Source organism: Astyanax mexicanus, chromosome 4, assembly GCF_023375975.1.
Source record: "Astyanax mexicanus isolate ESR-SI-001 chromosome 4, AstMex3_surface, whole genome shotgun sequence".
Lineage (NCBI taxonomy): Eukaryota > Metazoa > Chordata > Actinopteri > Characiformes > Acestrorhamphidae > Astyanax > Astyanax mexicanus.
Window position 1 is genome coordinate 30,897,478 of NC_064411.1, and position 20,025 is coordinate 30,917,502.

Below are 20,025 nucleotides of genomic sequence, written 5' to 3' on the forward strand. Positions count from 1 at the left end.
AATGAGGACTAAGATCTGAGGACTGATCTGTAAACTCTTAAGGATTGAAGATGATTGTCTGAGAGCTGTAAGACAGAGAAACGCTTTGAGGACATAATTAAAGACTCTTACAGACCTGCTTTACTCTCATCTGAATTAATACTGTCAGTAAAATCTGCACAGAATATGGAAATCTTATCGCCGACAGCAGGAAAGCGCAAATCAGCAATCGGCTCGGCCAGAAAATATGCAGAGCTAAATACTGTAAAATGCAAATTACCTCTCCTCATTTGCATAGGGCTGAATTTAAAGGAAGTGCCTTTTTTGAAGAGCCTTAGAGGTAAAAGTGTGTGCATTCCATGTATTACTATCTCTGTGAGGACCACATGTTCCCACAGTGACAGGAGACCGTAAAGAACTATTATAATTATTATATATATATATATATATATATTTTTTTTTTGTATTATTATTTTTATTATTTTCATCATCTTCACCACACAAAGAGAGTGAACTAGGTTAGGCTACTATGTGAAAGGTTAGCGGGTTCTGGGTGAAGTTTATTATGGCGGTGTGCTGCATTACTGATTATCAGCTCATGTTTGATGTGTTCTGATTATTAATATGAACTTTAATGGTGTTGCGAGTGAATCGCTGCAGGGGATGATGGGAAACAGAGTGCCGGAACGGAGCGGCTGTTGTGTTCTGGGCGTTCCCTGCAGAGTTCTAATCATCATCACTGTTCCTCTAACAGATCTGTTTAATCAGCAGTGCTGACAGTTGTGCTTCACTTACAAAGCAAGACACGGAATAATGAACTAATTATGAAAATTCTCTCTCAATTAATTAATGGGTAATTTACTACCAGAACAAATCAGAACAAGTTGGGACAGTGTGGAAAATGCATACCGTAAAACAAAAGGCTTGCAGACAGTATAAACCAGAAATATACGATGGTTTATCTGCTCAAATTATTTTATTTGTTAATATACACTACAGTAGTTGTCCAGAAGCAGTGCTTTATGGTCTAGACAAGCTGCTCTTTTATTTTCTCGTCTTACCAATTACTTTATTACTGTCTTCACCTGTCAGACCTCAAATTTTACCCTTCCCTAGTCTTAGTTCAATGTTAAGCTGATTTAAAGACTAAAGCTGTTTCCATGTGGGTCAGCCAGACCAGAGGCGGTCTTTGCATAGAGGCATTGCTAGGCAACGGCCTTGGGCCCCTCCCACTGCAGCCCACTGTAGGGTCCCCCTGACTAGCTGCAAACTTCCCATAGGCCTACAGCTGGTAATTGGGGCCCTTTGGACAGTAATTCACACGTTTATAAATGGTGATTCTTGTATGTTTAAAATCTCTCTCTCTCTCTCTCTCTCTCTCTCTCTCTCTCTCTCTCTCTCTCTCTCTCTCTCTCATTCACTCTCACACACACACACACACACACACACACACACACACACACAGGGACACTCTTCATCACTCACTCAGATCTACATGTTGCTGTGATTGATAATTATTCTTTATCATTAAGTTCAGTTACAATTCTAGATAAAAATTACTGATTGACTCACTCACACAAATGCTCTCAGTCACACTGCTTTATTTTTTTTGGCATTCAGATGTATATTTTATTTAAAGATATGTTTAATTTCCTTTTTTAACTATTTTTTTTTTAATAAATAGTTTCCATTTTGACATATGGTGTTATATCTGAAATTTATTTCTCGCATATTAATGTTGATGGGCCCCCTAGCTAAATTCGCCTTGAGCCCCCAAATTGCTAAGTCCACCACTGAGCCAGACATGTTCCTGTAGCAGTTTTCTCCAGTTTCCAAGAGTCTTTTGAAGGTGTAGGAAACAGTACTCACAGCTCTATGGCTTCACCTGTAATTTATTTAAGGAAAAGACTTATACTTTTAATAGTTACAGAGTTCTCTGTGTTTCTGTGTCTTTTGCTAGTAAACATGGCGAAAGTGTGAATGTGCTGTGTAAGTGTGTAAATGCTGTAGTAGAGAGTGCAGCTGCTTAACTACAGACAAAGGCTTTGTAAATTTACATAAAAAAAATGTTTTTAAAGCTCAGTTTATTTTAATTGCTACTTACTAGCTGTAAGCTGTTAACCAATAAATTGTTTGTTAAAAATCACCCCTTCTTTTTTGAACAGTATATGATTTTTAAAATATTTTGCATCATTGTCGCAATTTTCACAGCAAATTCCTCACATAATCTGTGTGGAATCCATTCCAGTCCAGGATGCTTACTCTCGTCTCTCATAGTTACACCTTTATAAGATGTGCAGCATGTGATTTTGTGATTTGGCTTGTTAAAAAATGCATGGAAATCCCTGGAAAAACTCTGGTCATGAAGGCAGCAAAAACAAAACTCCCAAATAGCACATCGACTTTTTATAAAAACGGCTTGTTATGTGGGTATTTTCTTAGCTTAGCTAGTTACCCAGCTAACAGTTAGTGCACATTCCACTATTAGAGAACTCACAGTAAATAACATATGTACCTTTTATTCAAAGGCTAATTCTGTGACTGCTTATTTTCCGTATGTTGCTACAGTGTTACAGTGTTTACCACAGGTGGCTAATTTAGGAAATTAGAAGAGCAAACTGCAAATAACACACAGCCCCTGGAAAACAAGGGCATTTGGGATTAAAAGCGGTATCTGTAAGTTTCTAAAAAAAAAAGTAAAAGATGGAGTTTACTATGGATTTAGGTCTTATACTGGAGCAAATGGCGCTAATTTGTTAGCTGGGTGGAAGAGCTGCGCTAAGCTAGCTGTCTAGAAGGGATTCAGTCAAAATGTTGAAATTTATAGGTGGCACAGAAGCATTTTACTCACCCAAATAAACAGTTTTCAGGAGAGAAATCTGTGTAGATTAACATCCAGGCCTCGTTTGGCTGTAAAAGAAAAAGAGTTTTTAAAGAATTACAGTTTTGGCGACCCCTACTATTGACCATATTACTTTTTGCTTAAAATACCTTATATTAACTGAAAAATATGTATACCTAAGCTTTTATTTTAACAATAACAACTTTAACCTGATATTGGTGGCTGACAATGTGTGTAATAATGCATATTTTCGAATCGCTGGGCTTATTTGTGTGGACCACATCTTTGCTAAATGCCTGAGCATTTGGATCATATGAACATTTATAGAGCATCATAGAGCGCCCCCTATGCATCGTTTACTGTATTGCAGTCTGTTAGAATGAGCATTTAGAGCATACGAACATTTATAGAGCATTATGGAGCGCCCCCTACACATCCTGTACTGTATTACAGTCTGTCAGAATGAGTGTTTGGATCATTTGAACAATATGGGGCATTATAGAGCGCCCCCTACACTTCCTGTACTGTATTACAGTCTGTCAGATTGAGTGTTTGGATGATTTGAACATAATAGAGCATCATTGAGCGCCCTCTACACATCCTGTAGTGTATTACAGTCTGTCAGAATGAGTGTTTGGATCACTTGAACAATATAGGGCATTGTAGAGCTCCCCCTACACTTCCTGTACTGTATTACAGTCTGTCAGAATGAGTGTTTGGATCATTTGAACAATATAGGGCATTATAGAGCGCCCCCTACACATCCTCTACTGTATTACAGTCTATCAGAATAAGTGTTTGGGTCATTTAAACAATATAGGGCATTATAGAGCGACCCCTACACATACTGTACTGTATTACAGTCTGTCAGAATGAGTGTTTGGATCATATGAACATTATAGAGCATCATAGAGCGCCCTCTACACATCCTCTACTGTATTACAGTCTGTCAAAATGAGTGTTTGGATCATATGAACATTATAGAGCATCATAGAGTGCCCCATACACTTTCTGTACTGTATTACAGTCTGTCAGAATGAGTGTTTGGATCATTTGAACAATATAGAGCATCATAGAGTGCCCCATACACTTTCTGTACTGTATTACAGTCTGTCAGAATGAGTGTTTGGATCATATGAACATTATAGAGCATCATAGAGCGCCCTCTACACATCCTCTACTGTATTACAGTCTGTCAAAATGAGTGTTTGGATCATATGAACATTATAGACCATCATAGAGCACTCTCTACACATCCTGTAGTGTATTACAGGCTATCAGAATGAGCGTTTGGATCATTTGAACATTATAGAGCATCATAGAGTGCCCCATACACTTTCTGTACTGTATTACAGTCTGTCAGAATGAGTGTTTGGATCATATGAACATTATAGAGCATCATAGAGCGCCCTCTACACATCCTCTACTGTATTACAGTCTGTCAGAATGAGTGTTTGGATCTTATGAACATTATAGAGCATCATAGAGCGCCCCCTATGCTTCCTGTAGTGCTTTGCAGTCTGTCAGAATGAGTGTTTGGATCATATGAACAATATAGGGCATTATAGAGCGCCCCTACACATCCTGTAGTGTATTACAGTCTGTCAAAATGAGTGTTTGGATCATATGAGCATTATAGAGCATCATAGAGCACCCCCTACACATCCTGTAGTGTATTACAGTCTGTCAGAATGAGTGTTTGGATCATATGAACATTTATAGAGCATCATAGAGCACCCTCTACACATCCTGTACTGTATTACAGTCTGTCAGAATGAGTGTTTGGATTATTTGAACAATATAGGGCATTGTAGAGCGCCCCCTATGCATCATGTACTGTATTACAGTCTGTTAGAATGAGCATTTAGATCTTATGAACATTTATAGAGCGTTATGGAGCGCCCTCTACACACCCTGTACTGGATCACAGTCTGTCAGAATGAGTGTTTGGATTATTTGAACATTATAGAGCATTATAGAGCGCCCTCTACACATACTGTACTGTATTACAGTCTGTCAGAATGAGTGTTTGGATCATTTGGACAATATAGGGCATTATAGAGCGCCCCCTACACTTCCTGTACTGTATTACAGTCTGTCAGATTGAGTGTTTGGATGATTTGAACATAATAGAGCATCATAGAGCACCCTCTACACATCCTGTACTGTATTACAGGCTATCAGAATGAGTGTTTAGATCATTTGAACAATATAGGGCATCATAGAGTGCCCCCTACACATCCTGTAGTGTATTACAGTCTGTCAGAATGAGTGTTTGGATCATTTGAACAATATAGGGCATCATAGAGCACCCCCTACACTTCCTGTACTGTATTACAGTCTATCAGAATCAGTGTTTGGATCATATGAACATTATAGAGCATCATAGAGCGCCCCCTATGCATCATGTACTGTATTACAGTCTGTTAGAATGAGCATTTAGAGCATACAAACATTTATAGAGCATTATGGAGCGCCCCCTACACTTCCTGTAGTGCTTTGCAGTCTGTCAGAATGAGTGTTTGGATCATTTGAACAATATAGGGCATTATGGAGCACCCCCTACACATCCTGTAGTGTGTAACAGTCTGTCAGAATGAGTGTTTGGATCATATGAACATTATAGAGCATCATAGAGCGCCCACTATGCATCATGTACTGTATTACAGTCTGTTAGAAGGAGCATTTAGATCATATGAATATTTATAGAGCATTATAAAGCACCCCCTACGCTTCATGTAGTGCTTTGCAGTCTTGCATAGGGCATTATAGAGCGCCCACTTACACATCCTGTTCTGTATTACAGTTTGTCAGAACGAGTGTTTGGATCATTTGAACAATATAGAGCATTATAGAGCGCCCCCTACACTTCCTGTACTGTATTACATTCTGTCAAAATGAGTGTTTGGATCATATAAACATTACAGAGCATCATAGAGCGCCCCCTATGCATCATGTATTTTATTACTGTCTGTTAGAATGAGCATTTAGACCATATGAACATTATAGAGCATCATAAAGCGCCCCCTATGTATCATGTACTGTATTACAGTCTGTTAGAATGAGTGTTTGGATCATTTGAACAATATAGGGGATTATGGAGTGCCTCCTACATTTGAGCGTTTGGATTATGTAGACACTTGTAGAGCATTTTTTTACACAAAGCCATGTCAGTTCTACACTTATTCTACAATGTATTTGCATGTTTATATGTAATCATTTTCATAGTTTCAACACACACACACACACACACACACACAGTACTCAGTGTCAGTTCTGATTCTGAGTGCTGTAACATGAATGAATTCTGCATATTCTGAAGGTGAAGCCAAAGAGTAAGAGCATGTGTGTGTATGTTTGTGCTGTCTGCTCAGGTTCAGCTATCTCTCTATGACTCGTGTTTGTTTATTTGTTTACTTCAGGTTGTTGACAGATAGACTTAGACTCCTCCCCTTTGTGTACAGCCCCTTTTATTTTCAGGTTTTGAGAGATTCTCTCTCTTTCTTTAATACGTTGATCTCTTTTCCTGTTATTGATCTTATTGATTTTGGGATTATTATCAAATGAATGGTGTGTGAGTGTGTGTGTGTGTGCATATGTACGCACGTCTGTGTGGGTTTCAGGTCGATTTGAAGACCTGTCAATTACTGAGGTGTGTGTTTTCGTGTGTGTGTGTTTGTGTGGTTAGTGTGTGGGCTTGTATTCCTCCGTCCTCATTGTTTGTGACAGCTAGAATCTGCAGAGTGATCAGTGTGTGTATGTGCGTGTATATATATGTGTGTGTGTGTGTGTGTGTGTGTGTGTGTGTGTGTGTGTGTGTGTGACAGAAAGAAGAGCGTATCTGTCTCTGCTGCTGAAATCACACCTGCTGCACACATACACACACACACACACACACACTCACATACAAGCACACATATATTTGCTTAATTGAATGTAATTGTTTCTAGATCATGTTTGTGCTGTATTTTAGTACAGCATTTTTAGCAGTTCTGCGGTATAGTCCTTTCAGTATTTTTTTTTGTATAACATAAAAGCATGTTTTTTAGTACAGCAGTTTAGCATGGCATTAGAAAAAATGTTTTTTGGTACAGTGTGTTCAATACTGCAGTTTTTGTGCTGTATTTTTGTACAGAATTTTTAGCAGTTCTTTAGTATAGTCTTTCAATTCTTTTTTTCAGTACAGCATCTTACAGTAAAGCTTTTAGTACTTTTAGGACATCATTTTTATAGTCTTTTTAGTACTTTTTTTCAGTAGAGCATCTTAATGTAATGTTTTTAGTATAGAATGTTAGCAATTCTTTAGTATAGTCTTTTTTAAAAAAAAGAAAATAAGTACAGCATCTTAAAGTAACACTTAATATAGCATTTTTAACTATTCTTTAGTATAGTCTTTTTAATATTTTTTTTCAGTACAGTATCTAAAAGTAACACTTTTAGTATAGCATTTTTAACTATTCTTTAGTATAGTCCTTTCAATATTTTTTTTAGTACAGTATCTAAAAGTAATGCTTTTAGTATAGCATTTTTAACTATTCTTTAGTATAGTCCTTTCAATATTTTTTTTTAGTACAGTATCTAAAAGTAACACTTTTAGTATAGCATTTTTAACTATTCTTTAGTATAGTCCTTTCAATATTTTTTTTTAGTACAGTATCTAAAAGTAATGCTTTTAGTATAGCATTTTTAACTATTCTTTAGTATAGTCTTTTCAATATTTTTTTCAGTACAGTACCTAAAAGTAATGCTTTTAGTATAGCATTTTTAACTATTCTTTAGTAGTCTTTTTAATATTTTTTTCAGTGCAGTATCTAAAAGTAATGCTTTTAGTATAGCATTTTTAGCAGTTCTTTAGAATAGTTTTTCAATACTTTTTTTTTGGTACAGGATCTGAAAGTTAGTCTTTTAGTACATCATTTTTAGCAGCTCTTTAGTATAGTCTTTCAATTCTGTTTTTCAGTACAGCATCTAAAAGTAACGCTTTTAGTATAGCATTTTTAGCAATTCTGTAGTATAGTCTTTTCAATACTTTTTTTCAGTACAGCGTCTTAAAGCAACGTTTTCAGTATTTCGGTTTGGTACGGCATTTTCAGAAAAATGTCTTTAGTACAGTGATTTTAATACAGGAATTTAGTGCAGCATTTTCAATACAGCATCATAGTTTAGTGTTTTTTAGCATAGTATTTTAGTGCATCGTTTTCAGCACACAGATTTCATTACAGTGTTTTTAGTGCAGTGTTTCATTAAACTTGTTTTCAGTACAGCAATTTAACGCATTGTTTTCTGTACAGCATCTTACCTCGCAGTTTTTAGTGCAGCTATTTGTTGCAGCATTTTCAGTATTGTTTTTATTACAGTGCAATGTTTCAGTACAGTATCTTAGTGGAGCATTTTAGTGCATTATTTTCAGTACAGCATTTTTGTTCAGTGTTCTTAGTGCAGCTTTTTTTTGCACCGTTTTCAGTACACTGTTTCAGTACAGTGTTTTCAGTGTAGCGTTTCAGTACAACATTTTAGTGCAGTGTTTCATTTCAGTGTTTTCAGTACGTTCTTTGTATAAATATGTCGTCTGCAGTTGATCTGTGACTGTATTTTCTATGTGATTTTTTTTGCAGGTGGGCTTTTGTGATGAAGAAACACCTGAACACACACCTGCTGGGCAAACATGGACTGGGCCAACCCAAAGAGAGGTACCAGCAGCTAGACCAGTGTACTTATGCAAACTGGACTCCAAACACACACACACTTGCACACACACACACACACACCATTACCCACTTTCTCTGTCTCTCTCCTTGATTGATGTTTTCCTGTGTGTGTGCTGTCAGTGTGAGCTGCAGCTGTGTTGAAATAGAGTTGTGAACATGTGAGAGTAAGATGTTAAACACTATAATTTGTCTCACACACACACACAGACAGACAGACACACACACACGCTCTCTCCCCCCCTAAGCCTATTTCTCCTCATTACAGACTAACTTGCTCAAATTGATGCATCTGACAAAACGCCATATTAGATCTGACAGCTGACGGCAGATATTAATAAAGTATACATAGCGTGTCCTGTGCGCTCACACACACACACACACACACACACACACACACAGACTCACACTCAATCCTGCATGTCAAATGCAGGCATTACACACTTGAAAACACACATATTACACACTCAGTCCTGCATGTCAGCTGTTTACTGCCACAGAAATAAAACCTCACAGCTCAGATCTGCAGGGCAGCTACCGGTTCCTCACACTGCCACACGAGTGCAGATAGTGTGTGTGGGAAGTGCCAAAACACATTTAGGTTAAAACTACACCAGAAAGGTTAAACTCTATGTGTTCATTACTTAGTGATTGTGCGCAGAGTGGTCCAGCAGTCTAATGCGCTTCCACTACGATCAGGAGATTGCTGGTTAGAATCCCGGTCATGAAGCTTGCTATCAGCTGCCGGAGCCCAGAGAGAGCACAGTTGGCCTTGCTCTCTCTGGGTGGGTAGATGGTGCTCTTTTCCCACAGCTCTCTTAGGGTGATGTCGATCAGCATAGGACATCTGTGAGCTGATGTATCGGAACCCAGTCGCTGCAGAGATGCCTAGACAGCGTTTGTTCATAGCTGTGGTAATTAGCGTTATCTGGCTAACATATCAGATTAAACTGTGCCTTATCAGCAAAAGTATATACGTATATAAGAAGTATATTTGATAGCTATGTCGAATTGAGACCAGATCACGGTTTCGCCACAAGCAAACCGCTCCAGAGTTCGTTTAGGACTGGGCGAGATCATCTCCACTAGCAGGTCTCAGTCCGGTTGTTCTGATCTGCTGAAAAGCGTTTGGGAGTTGCTGCGTTTGGGAGTTGCTGCATTTGGGAGTTTGGGCATTTGGGAGTTGCTGCGTTTGGGAGTTGATGCATTTAGGAGTTTGGGCATTTAGGAGTTTGGGCGTTTAGGAGTTTGGGCATTTGGTAGTTGATGCGTTGGGAGTTTGGGCATTTGGGAGAACGGGCATTTGGGAGATCGGGCCCTTGGGAGTTGATGCGTTTGGGATTTGCTGCGTTTGGGCTTTTGGGAGTTTGGGCATTTGGTAGTTGATGTGTTTGAAAGTTTGGGCATTTAGGAGTTTGGGCATTTAGGAGTTTGGGCGTTTGGAAATTGGGGCATTTGGGAGTTAGGGCATTTAGGAGTTTGGGCATTTGTTAGTTGATGCGTTTGGGAGATGATGCGTTTGGGAGTTGATGCGTTTGGGAGTTTGGGCGTTTGGGAGTTTGGGCATTTAGGAGTTGATGCGTTTGGGAGTTGATGCGTTTGGGAGTTGATGCGTTTGGGAGTTGATGCGTTTGGGAGTTTGGGCGTTTGGGAGTTTGGGCATTTGGGAGTTGATGTGTTTGGGAGTTGATGCGTTTGGGAGTTGATGCGTTTGGGAGTTTGGGCATTTGGGAGTTGATGTGTTTGGGAGTTGATGCGTTTGGGAGTTGATGCGTTTGGGAGTTGATGCGTTTGGGAGTTGATGCGTTTGGGAGTTGATGCGTTTGGGAGTTGATGCGTTTGGGAGTTTGGGCATTTGGGAGTTGATGTGTTTGGAAGTTGATGCATTTGGCAGTTGGGGGGTTTGGGAGTTGGGGCGTTTGGGAGATTGGGCATTTGGAAATTGGGCCGCTAGTAAATATAGATACATTTATATAAAATAAATTGATAAACCTGCTAAAACAACACACATTGCACAGAAAAATGCCTAAAAAATTATGTTTAATTTGAAAACAATAAAACTTGAATGAACTTACCAATAACACACACACACGCACACACACATCCACACCACACACACAAACAGACACGGAAGGGTGGTCCTCAGTAAAGTTGGAAGTTACATATTCAGAGATGGTGGAGAATCTGACAGCCTGTCACAGTCCAGATATTCATCATCATCTTCATCATACTGTCCCCTTCCACAGCACACACACACCAACACACTTACACTTACACCCCTCCACCACACTCCACACCCTCCCTCGCTTCTTCAGCAGCAAATCTCCCCAGTCTAAAAATATAAAAAAGAGTGAGAAGCATATGTATTCAACTCCTCTCCAACTTTCACGCATAATCCAGCTCGCTCTCTCTCTCCAGCTGACAGCTACAGTGCGCTTTACCACCAGCAACAGCACAGCCCTCTCACACACCCACTCACCAACACATCACCTCACTCCAACTCACCAACTCACATCAGTGACCTTCTATGACCTCTTCCTTACTTTCATGTAGAAAAAGGCTACACAGCTGTGTTTTGTAGGATGGCTCCAAATCTTGGAATGCATTTATGTCTCAGGCAGATATGTAAATGGTTACAGGTGTGGTCTGATTAGACACTGGGTTTTGCCACAAGAGGGCATAAAAGTGCTTCTCCCGCTGCCCTATAGAAGGCTCTCAGAGAATACTTTTGGGTAGGGCCCCCTTTGGTGAGAGATCACTGATGGCTAGACACGCCTCTTTAGCCCTATCCAGATGGGATTAGTTTCTCAGAGGGTCCTGGGGTAATTTTCTCTTTTATAGGGGGTCTTCTGTGATTTTATTCCCGTTTGGAATGACCATGTATGTGTTTTTCCTCAGACGCCCTTTGAGAAAATTACAGGCTGAATGTACCTACTGTTTTTCGCTGAACTCCGTGGTCCTCTGTTAATTTTAGTACCGCCTGGACCGTTTCCATGGAGACCCACATGAGAAACCTTGACTGCTACATACTAAAACTGCATCATCTTTAGCGACAAATGCAGATTATGATCATCTGATGATAGTCAGGTTCAAATATGGAGGCGAGGATTGTGGTGAGGATTCAATCTTGCCTTTGCTGTGGGGCGTCACACTAACCCAACTGCTGGTGTGATGTTCTGAGGAGCCAATAGATACGACAGTTGGTCACCAATAGTAGTGATATCAGGGACACTAATCTGGCATTTTTCAGCAGGATAATGCTCACTCACACACTGCATGGGTTCCCCAGGAATGTCTACACCAGATCTACACCACTACACTTCCTTTGCACTTATTGGACAATATTGGGCATCAAATCTGGCAATGTACGAGTGTAGAGCAGGATCTACAGGCCCAGATGCAACAGCTCTAAGTTAATGTGCTGCAGGATACCATACAGCACCTGTATACCTCCATACCCAACCATATCTTATCTTGTATCCAGGCTAGAGGTTGCCAAACCGGGTATGTGTTCTGAGTGATGAGCTCTCGGTCCAGGCGTGGCTTTAAGTTTCCTCAGACGCAGCCCTGAACTGACCATGATTAATGAGCCTCAAACTGCTGTTAATGAGCACAGCGGTGGTCATCCATTACAGCTCTGTCCTCCCGATACAAACATTGTTATATTTGGAGATGATGTTTGATACATTGGTGGGTGGGGGATATGGTGGATGCATGGAACGTTGTCCATAACTGTGTTTTATTCATTTTATTCCTTAGAATTTTCTGTTCCACCTTTAATGTTGCAGTATTTATAATCTGCTACCCTTATGAGAACAAAACCTTTTTGTCTTTAACATAATGTTCAGAATAAATTAATTTTTTAGAGGCACTTTCAAAACAGAGGGCTATAAGAAAGCGTCACAAAGGACAAGATAAAACCAATATATTACCATCGTTCCATGTTTAGTTTTCATCTTTTATGGCCATTTTCTTCACAACAAGCTTAAATATCGCTAGTAGCTTATTTTTGTAGCTAGCTAACTTTTCCGTTCCTCTTTAAATGGTTCAGCAGAGGCTGAAAAAAACCCCATTAAAGCTAAAAAACGCTTATTGTAGGACATACAGTTCCCTAAGGTTTATGAGTTATCCAGCCAGCAGGTAGGTTGCTGAACTTTAGCACTCCACTGGTATCACATCAGCCTAGCCGGGTCACATGATTTAAACGTTGTGTGCTTGAAGCTTTTGTCACAATTCTTAGGTTCCAAGGGGATTGGTTACACTCGAAAACTCGAAAAAGAGTTTAACCTCAGTAATTTTTGCCGATGTCAAAAATAATTGCCAACGTTTTGTCAGCGTAAGTTTTCATGAAAACAAACTGCAGCTAGATTTCAGCAAGTCGCACTGTGCTGCTCTCTCACTGGCTCTTAACGAATCTGTCAATCAGCGCCATCTATCGTTTTTTTTTTTATACCGGAGCAGTAAACCACTCCACAGAGTCCAACAGAGTCCAACATTATAAAGGAGTTTCAGTGAAGTTTCTCCAACACCGAGACTGGAGCAGTACTAGCATTAGATACTAACCATGCTAGCTTTTTCAACCGGTCAGAGCTGAGTATATCAGACTGTAGTCTGCGTCCTTTACTGCATTAAAAAAGGCTAAGTGAGACGGACCGCTAGTTAATATTGTCCTGGAACATTAGAGGTTCCTCAGTGTAGCACTGCCATGGTTAGCGTTGGCAGTTAGCCACAAATGCTAATACTGCTGCACCCAGCCTTGGTGAAAATCTGAAAAAAAGCTTCTTGTAATTAAACAGAAGCGCTCAACTCACCCAAATAAACAGTTTTCAGGAGATAAATCTGTGTAGATTAACATCCAGCGCTCGTTTGACTTTAAAATCATTTATTTTTTATTTTTTAAGATTTACAGTTTCGTTTACGTGACTTAGCTTTACAAGTCTCTCCACCCAGTGATGAGACCTGCTGACTTAGAAGGGAAACATGACAACACTCCTGTTCCTTACTAGTGTTGTATATTGCGCTTTATAATCCGGTGCATTTTATTTATGAAAATAGACCAGAATATAGACATTCATTGATAGTGTGCCATATAATCTGGTGTGCCTTATATTGCAAAAAATACAGTCCTTTCACTTTAGAGTTCAGTTGCATTCAGTAGACAGGCGTCCTTAATGGACCATCCAAATAAAGTGGTATCAAACGTATATGTTGAATAGTAGTTGATGAGTAATTGATTTATTGACCTGAAGCTTCTATGACCTATGGTGGAATTTTAGTAATTTTTTTTTTGTTTGTTTCTGTGCAGATTGTGTAATCTGATTTGCCCTACATAAACACACACACACATACACATAAACACACACACATATACAGAAGCTATAAATCAGGCAGGTATGAGGCAGAATGAAAAATTTTATTAATAAACTAAGAGATATTAAACAGCCTAAACACTGCCATGACTAACGACTACGCCAGTCTTTCCACACACACACTCCACTCAGACTGAAGTGTGTGTGTGTGCATGCGTGTGTGTGTGTGTGTGTGTGGGTTGAGGGGGTATGGAGGTATAATTTGGGAAGAAAGCAAATAATGGACGTCTGAGGAGCTGTTGGGTGTCACGCTCATTAATCAGTTAATTATATTTACACACAGACCTGAGCAACGATATCACATAACATTTATACTCGTCATATATATACAGTACCTATACATCAAATGTATCTAACGTGCACATATGTATGCATATTATATCAAAAACCTACTGTACAAATGTACATTTATACACATAACGCATGTCTGCACATCATATATAACTACTGTGAACACTTACATTTATACACATCATATATAACTACTGTGAACACTTACATTTATACACATCATATATAACTACTGGCCACACTTACATTTATACACATCATATATAACTACTGGCCACACTTACATTTATACACATCATATATAACTACTGGGCACACTTACTGTACATTGCACATCATAAATCTCTACTATACACACTTAAACTACGTTCACATTATAAGCCACATTCACATTCATGTAGCATGTCCATGGATCGGATATATTTCTGATTTAGTACCACATATGAAAGTGATACAGATCTGATTACAAAAAATCGGATTTGAGATGTTCACACAACCATGAAAAAATCAGATCTGATCCACATTGTGCAAAAAATCTAATTTGAGTCACTTCAGCCTGGTAATGTGAACGTAACCATAATCTCTGTATAAACATTACATATATTTTTATAAACTACGTATTACTAGATTTGTATATACTTCATGCACTGTAAATACATTTTATTTTAAACTTTTTGTTTGTTTGTTTCTTTGTGTGTGTCTGTGTGTGTGTGTGTCTGTGTGTAGGAAGTATGAGTGTGAGCTGTGTGAGCGGAGCTTCAGTGAGAAGTGGGCTCTAAATAACCACATGAAGCTTCACACCGGAGACAAACCCTACAAGTGCACCTGGGCGTCCTGCCACTACGCTTTCCTCACCCTGTCCGCCATGAAGGATCACTACAGGACTCACACAGGTGACCAACACTGTCTGTCTCTTTATCTGTCTGTCCACACACCTTGCAGTCCATCTGTCAGCAGCTGCAAACATGTGGTAACCTTTGGGTCATGCAACAAGACAATGACCCTAAACACACAAGTCGTTCTACCAAAGAATGGTTAAAGAAAAATAAAGAATATGGTATAAAGTATACCAAATAAGTTTTGAAATGCGGCCAAGTCAAAGTTCTGATCCTAATCTAATAGCAATGTTATGGGCAGAGCTGAAGCAGCAGTTCATGAGAGGAAACCTAACAACTACCAGCATAACAGAGCTGAAGCTGTTTTGTAAGGCGGAATGAGCGAAAATTCCTCCAACTCACTGTGCAGGACTGATCAACAGTTACTGAATAAAGTTAGCTGCAGATATAAACTTTTGCCACTGATATACAGCTCTGAAAACAAATTTAGATATCACTTCAGTTTCTGAATCAGTTTCTTTGATTTTGCTAATTATAGGTAAATTTACCTATGTCTTACCTAAATCTTAAAAACCCTAGTTTTAAGAGTTCAGAAATCAATATTTGGTGCAATAACCCTGGTTTTTAATCACAGTTTTCCTGCATTTTGGCATGTTCTCCTCCACCAGTCTTACATACTGCTTTGGAATAACTTTATGTCTTTACTCCTGGCGCAAAAAATCAGGCAGTTCAGTTTGGTTTGATGGCTTGTGATCATCCAGAGTTTTTCAATTTGGTAAAATCAAAGACATTCATCATTTTAAGTGGTCTCTTATTTTTTTCCAGTGCTGTTTAAGCAATATTGAATCATTTTGCTTAATGAAGAACATTTTTCTTCTCTGTAGGTGAGAAATCGTTTCTGTGTGATCTCTGCGGTTTTGCCGGTGGGACTCGACATGCCCTCACTAAACACCGCCGCCAACACACGGGTAAGATACACACCTACATACACACTCTACTTCAATGCTTGAGCTCAGGGTTTTGATATTTTATCAATAAAATAATAGTAATCTGGTGTGTCTAACTAAATTAATTAACTTTTACAGTATATATCACTAATAGACTGTACACACAGTATGAAAAGTGAGCAAGTGTGGTTTGTGTTTTGGTTTGTTTTTAATTAGTTTAATCTCAGAGCTCAGAAACAGCATGTGAACCTGTTGCTCTGTATTGCAGGTGAACGGCCGTTCCGGTGCCACTTGTGCAATTTTGCATCAACTACCCAGTCTCACTTAACCCGGCACAAACGCGTCCACACCGGAGAGAAACCCTACCGCTGCCCCTGGTGTGATTACAGGTATATCTATACTACACCCTAAACCATATACACTATATACCCTAAACCCTACCGCTGCCCCTGGTGTGATTACAGGTATATCTATATATGTGTTGGGTTTAATTTTGACTTTATGTTTTTTTCATGCATTAAAACTATGTTCAACTACTAATTTACTGTGTGTGTGTGTGTGTGTGATTCACCAGGTCGAACTGTGCAGAGAACATTCGGAAGCACATCCTTCACACAGGGAAGCACGAGGGGGTGATGATGTACAACTGTCCGAAGTGTGATTACGGCACTAACGCTCCAATGGAATTCCGCAACCATTTGAAGGAAAATCACACGGACATCGAAAACCCTGATCTGGCCTACCTGCACGCAGGTACACCACTAAACATTCCATCTTCTTTTATTTTTTTCCTGTCATCCTCAGTGTATATAACAATATCTACATTTAGAGTATGTTTTAATAATATTCAAAACTGTCTAGTTTAGCCTGGGTTTTAGTATCGCTGCTAACCTGCCCCAACCTTGCTAAGCCTGCCTGCTGTGTTTGTTAGCATTGTTGCTCTAAACCTGTTGAGACCAGCTGTTGGCACTGTGGCCATCCTGCTCCAAGTTTTAAAGATTCGAACAGAACAGTGTATTATATAAACAAAAAAAAATTACCACATTTTTCAGACTATATAGCGCACTAGATTATGAGGTGCACTATCAATAAAACTTTTTTCATACATAAGGCTCATCGGATTATAAGACTGATTGCGCAACACTAGTGAGGAACAAAGGTGTCGCCATGTTTTTCTTGTTATTCAGCAGGTCTTGCCGCTAAGTTAAGAAAAGCTAAGCTAATGAAACAAAACTGTAATTCTTAAATTCTCTCCTGAAAACTATTTTTATTTATTTGGGTGAGTAAAATGCTTCCATTTATTTACAGTAAGCTTAGATATCCAGATTTCTACTAAGGCTGGGTGCAGCAGCATTAGCATTAGTTGCTAACTGCTTGTAAACCTTTAGTAAACCTCTAGTAAATGCAGACAACGCTACACTGAGGAACCATGAGTGTTCCGGTAAGCCAGGGTGATACTACCTAACGGTTCGCTCAACGTAGACTACAGTACGATATACTTACTTATAAATGGGGAAAGAGCTAGCGCTTAGCGCAGTTAGCGACTAATGCTAATACTGCTCCAGTATAACCACAAAAAGCAGGTATGATCTCAGTCTCTGCTCAGGAAATCGTTACTCCACTATATCTTTATACAGAAATTAGTTGATTGCTGCTCTATTAATGTCTACAGTTTTGGATTATCATGTTTAAATTTTATTTTATTTATTAAAGTTTTTATCCGAGCTCAGGTTGAGAGTCTAATACAGTTTAATCTTTAAAATCGCAGTGGTTGCCATTAGGCAGAGTTGTAGGTCTGTGGGTGTGTGTGTGTGTGTAGTGCATCTGTTCCACAGTTTAATGTAATAAGGCAGTATAGTTTGGCAGGATCAGAATTGAAGTGGAGATTATAGACTGATGCAGAGTTCTCCTGCTTTCTGATTGGTTGCTGTCGAAGTGGGCTGGTGGCCTGGGGGGCCAGACGCACTCTACTCATGCTGACTGGCCTTTCAAATGCACAGATCAAACACTGACCGCTCACACACCCGCTCACTGTGATTGACAGCCTGTGTTAGTGTGGCTCTCCCCGCTGTGTGTAAGAGAGTGAGAGTGGGGGGAATCCTCTGGGCGAGTGAGGTTAGGATACACTGAATTCATGAAGCAGTGCTGAGAGAGAGAGAGAGAGAGATTAAAAGGTATTCATGCTGTGAATTCTTTGTGGTTATATAGAGAAGGAGCTGCATTCACAACTACTCTGATGATCAGGTCAGGCAAGCTGCTGATATTGATAAAAAGTATGTTTTTACTAGTAACTCTTAAGGATCTATTTGTTATGGGGCATTTATCAAACCCTTAGCAACAAACTGAGATACTAAAAGCAACTGCTCGGCAACATCAGTGGCTTTTAACAACCACTTTTGTTTTATATTGGTAGATGCAAAAAGTTTATTTTGGTTCCTGAAAAAAAAAAAAAAAAATTAAATGATTAGTATATGAGTTTTTACACTTGATGATGTCAGCAGCTTTAGAGCCAGACGGTAACACAGACACGAGGGGTTCAGGCAGGATTCTCCCAGGAAGTTCTGAGGGAGTTTATTAGAGGCCTTTTACTAAACTCATTGGTTGTGTTTACATGCAAAGCTTTCCTCCAATCCAAATGATTTCATTCCAATTCTAGAATCTGACTGGGTTCACTCTCTGTAAATATAATCCATGTGTGCGTAACAAGTGGAGGCGCCCGTTGACAATTTACTGTCAAGGTAGCAATGAACGTCTGACTGTTGACTGTTGTACAGGTTCAGTGGTGCACCTGCTTTTTCTATTGCCAAGACAGCAATACGCCCGAAATTTAGCTAAACATTTGCAGAAATCGAGATAAACCATGCAATCAAATGTCAGCTTTAGAAGACACATTTTGAGTAGCATTATGTGTGTAATAGAGAGACACACACACTCTCACAGAGCACGAAATCATTTATGACATGTGGGGGGGGGGGGGGGGGGGGGGAAGAAAGACATGATAAACGTGTGTGTTTTTGTATATATGTGTTTGTGTGTGTGTGTGATTGTGGAGAGATTTTGGCCAATTATGTTCCACCATATGATGTGTGATAATTTTTTGACAGGTAAAGCTTTCTACGTTGTTTGGATTGGTGGAAAACCTGTTGTAGTTTTGTGTATATAAAACTACAAATATGACATTTAAGCAATTTAATTTATTCTAGAATACAGGGCTGGACGGTATAGCAAAAATCTATATCACATTTCTTAAACTGATAATTCTGGGAGATACGTCAAAAACAATTATCACTATATATTTTTGTTGCACATCATGTACAGTTGGTTCTGTGTTCTTTAAAAATGTATCACGACACAATAAAATATTAATATATTGTACAACTCTACTAAAATATGGCTCAAATCAATATTAATAAAATCAATAATAATTAAAACACATTAAAAAACAAGACTGTATTTTGAAATTGTGTAAATGTGTTATCTGAAAGAAAATTGTGTTTTCTGAAATGACACCAGCTCTGAGATAAATGGAACGCTGCGATATACTGTGTGTAAGTTGTAAGGTGTTATCTTGTGACAAGGTTAATTATTAAGGTCTATTATTATGGCACTCCATCCAACAATATTGGGATGAGTTAGGGATAAGGTGGTCTGATGATTATACTAGTTTTTACTATTATTATTATTGTTATTGCATATATATATATTTTTTTTTTATACAATTTATCTCCTCAATTTTTGCTATGCCGATTTCCCAACCCACTTATTAGGACTCCTCCTATCACTAGAAAAGCTCCAACACTGGGAGGGTGAAGACTAGCACATGCCTCCTCTGATACATGTGAAGTCAGCCACCGCTTCATTTTAAACTGTTGCTGACGTAGCATTTCCAAGTAGCATCACAGCGCACTCGGAGGAAAGCGCAGCGACTCGGTTCCTATACATCAGCTCACAGATGCCTGTAAAGACAGCCATCTACCTACTCAAAGAAAGCAGGCCAATTGTGCTCTCTCAGGCTCTGGCTGCTGATGGCAGGCAGCATGTTTGGGATGCGAACCG

The 20,025-nt window shown here is 39.1% G+C and overlaps 1 protein-coding gene across 1 annotated transcript in view; it reads left to right on the forward strand.

The window, feature by feature from the left end:
* Positions 1-20,025, forward strand: part of znf407 (zinc finger protein 407) — a 42,908-nt gene that overhangs the window by 16,495 nt on the left and 6,388 nt on the right. The window contains exons 4-8 of the mRNA XM_049476826.1: positions 8,437-8,511; positions 14,913-15,079; positions 15,907-15,990; positions 16,238-16,358; positions 16,544-16,722. Of these exons, the coding sequence (XP_049332783.1) occupies positions 8,437-8,511; positions 14,913-15,079; positions 15,907-15,990; positions 16,238-16,358; positions 16,544-16,722 (626 nt within the window). The remainder of the gene's footprint in view (positions 1-8,436; positions 8,512-14,912; positions 15,080-15,906; positions 15,991-16,237; positions 16,359-16,543; positions 16,723-20,025) is intronic.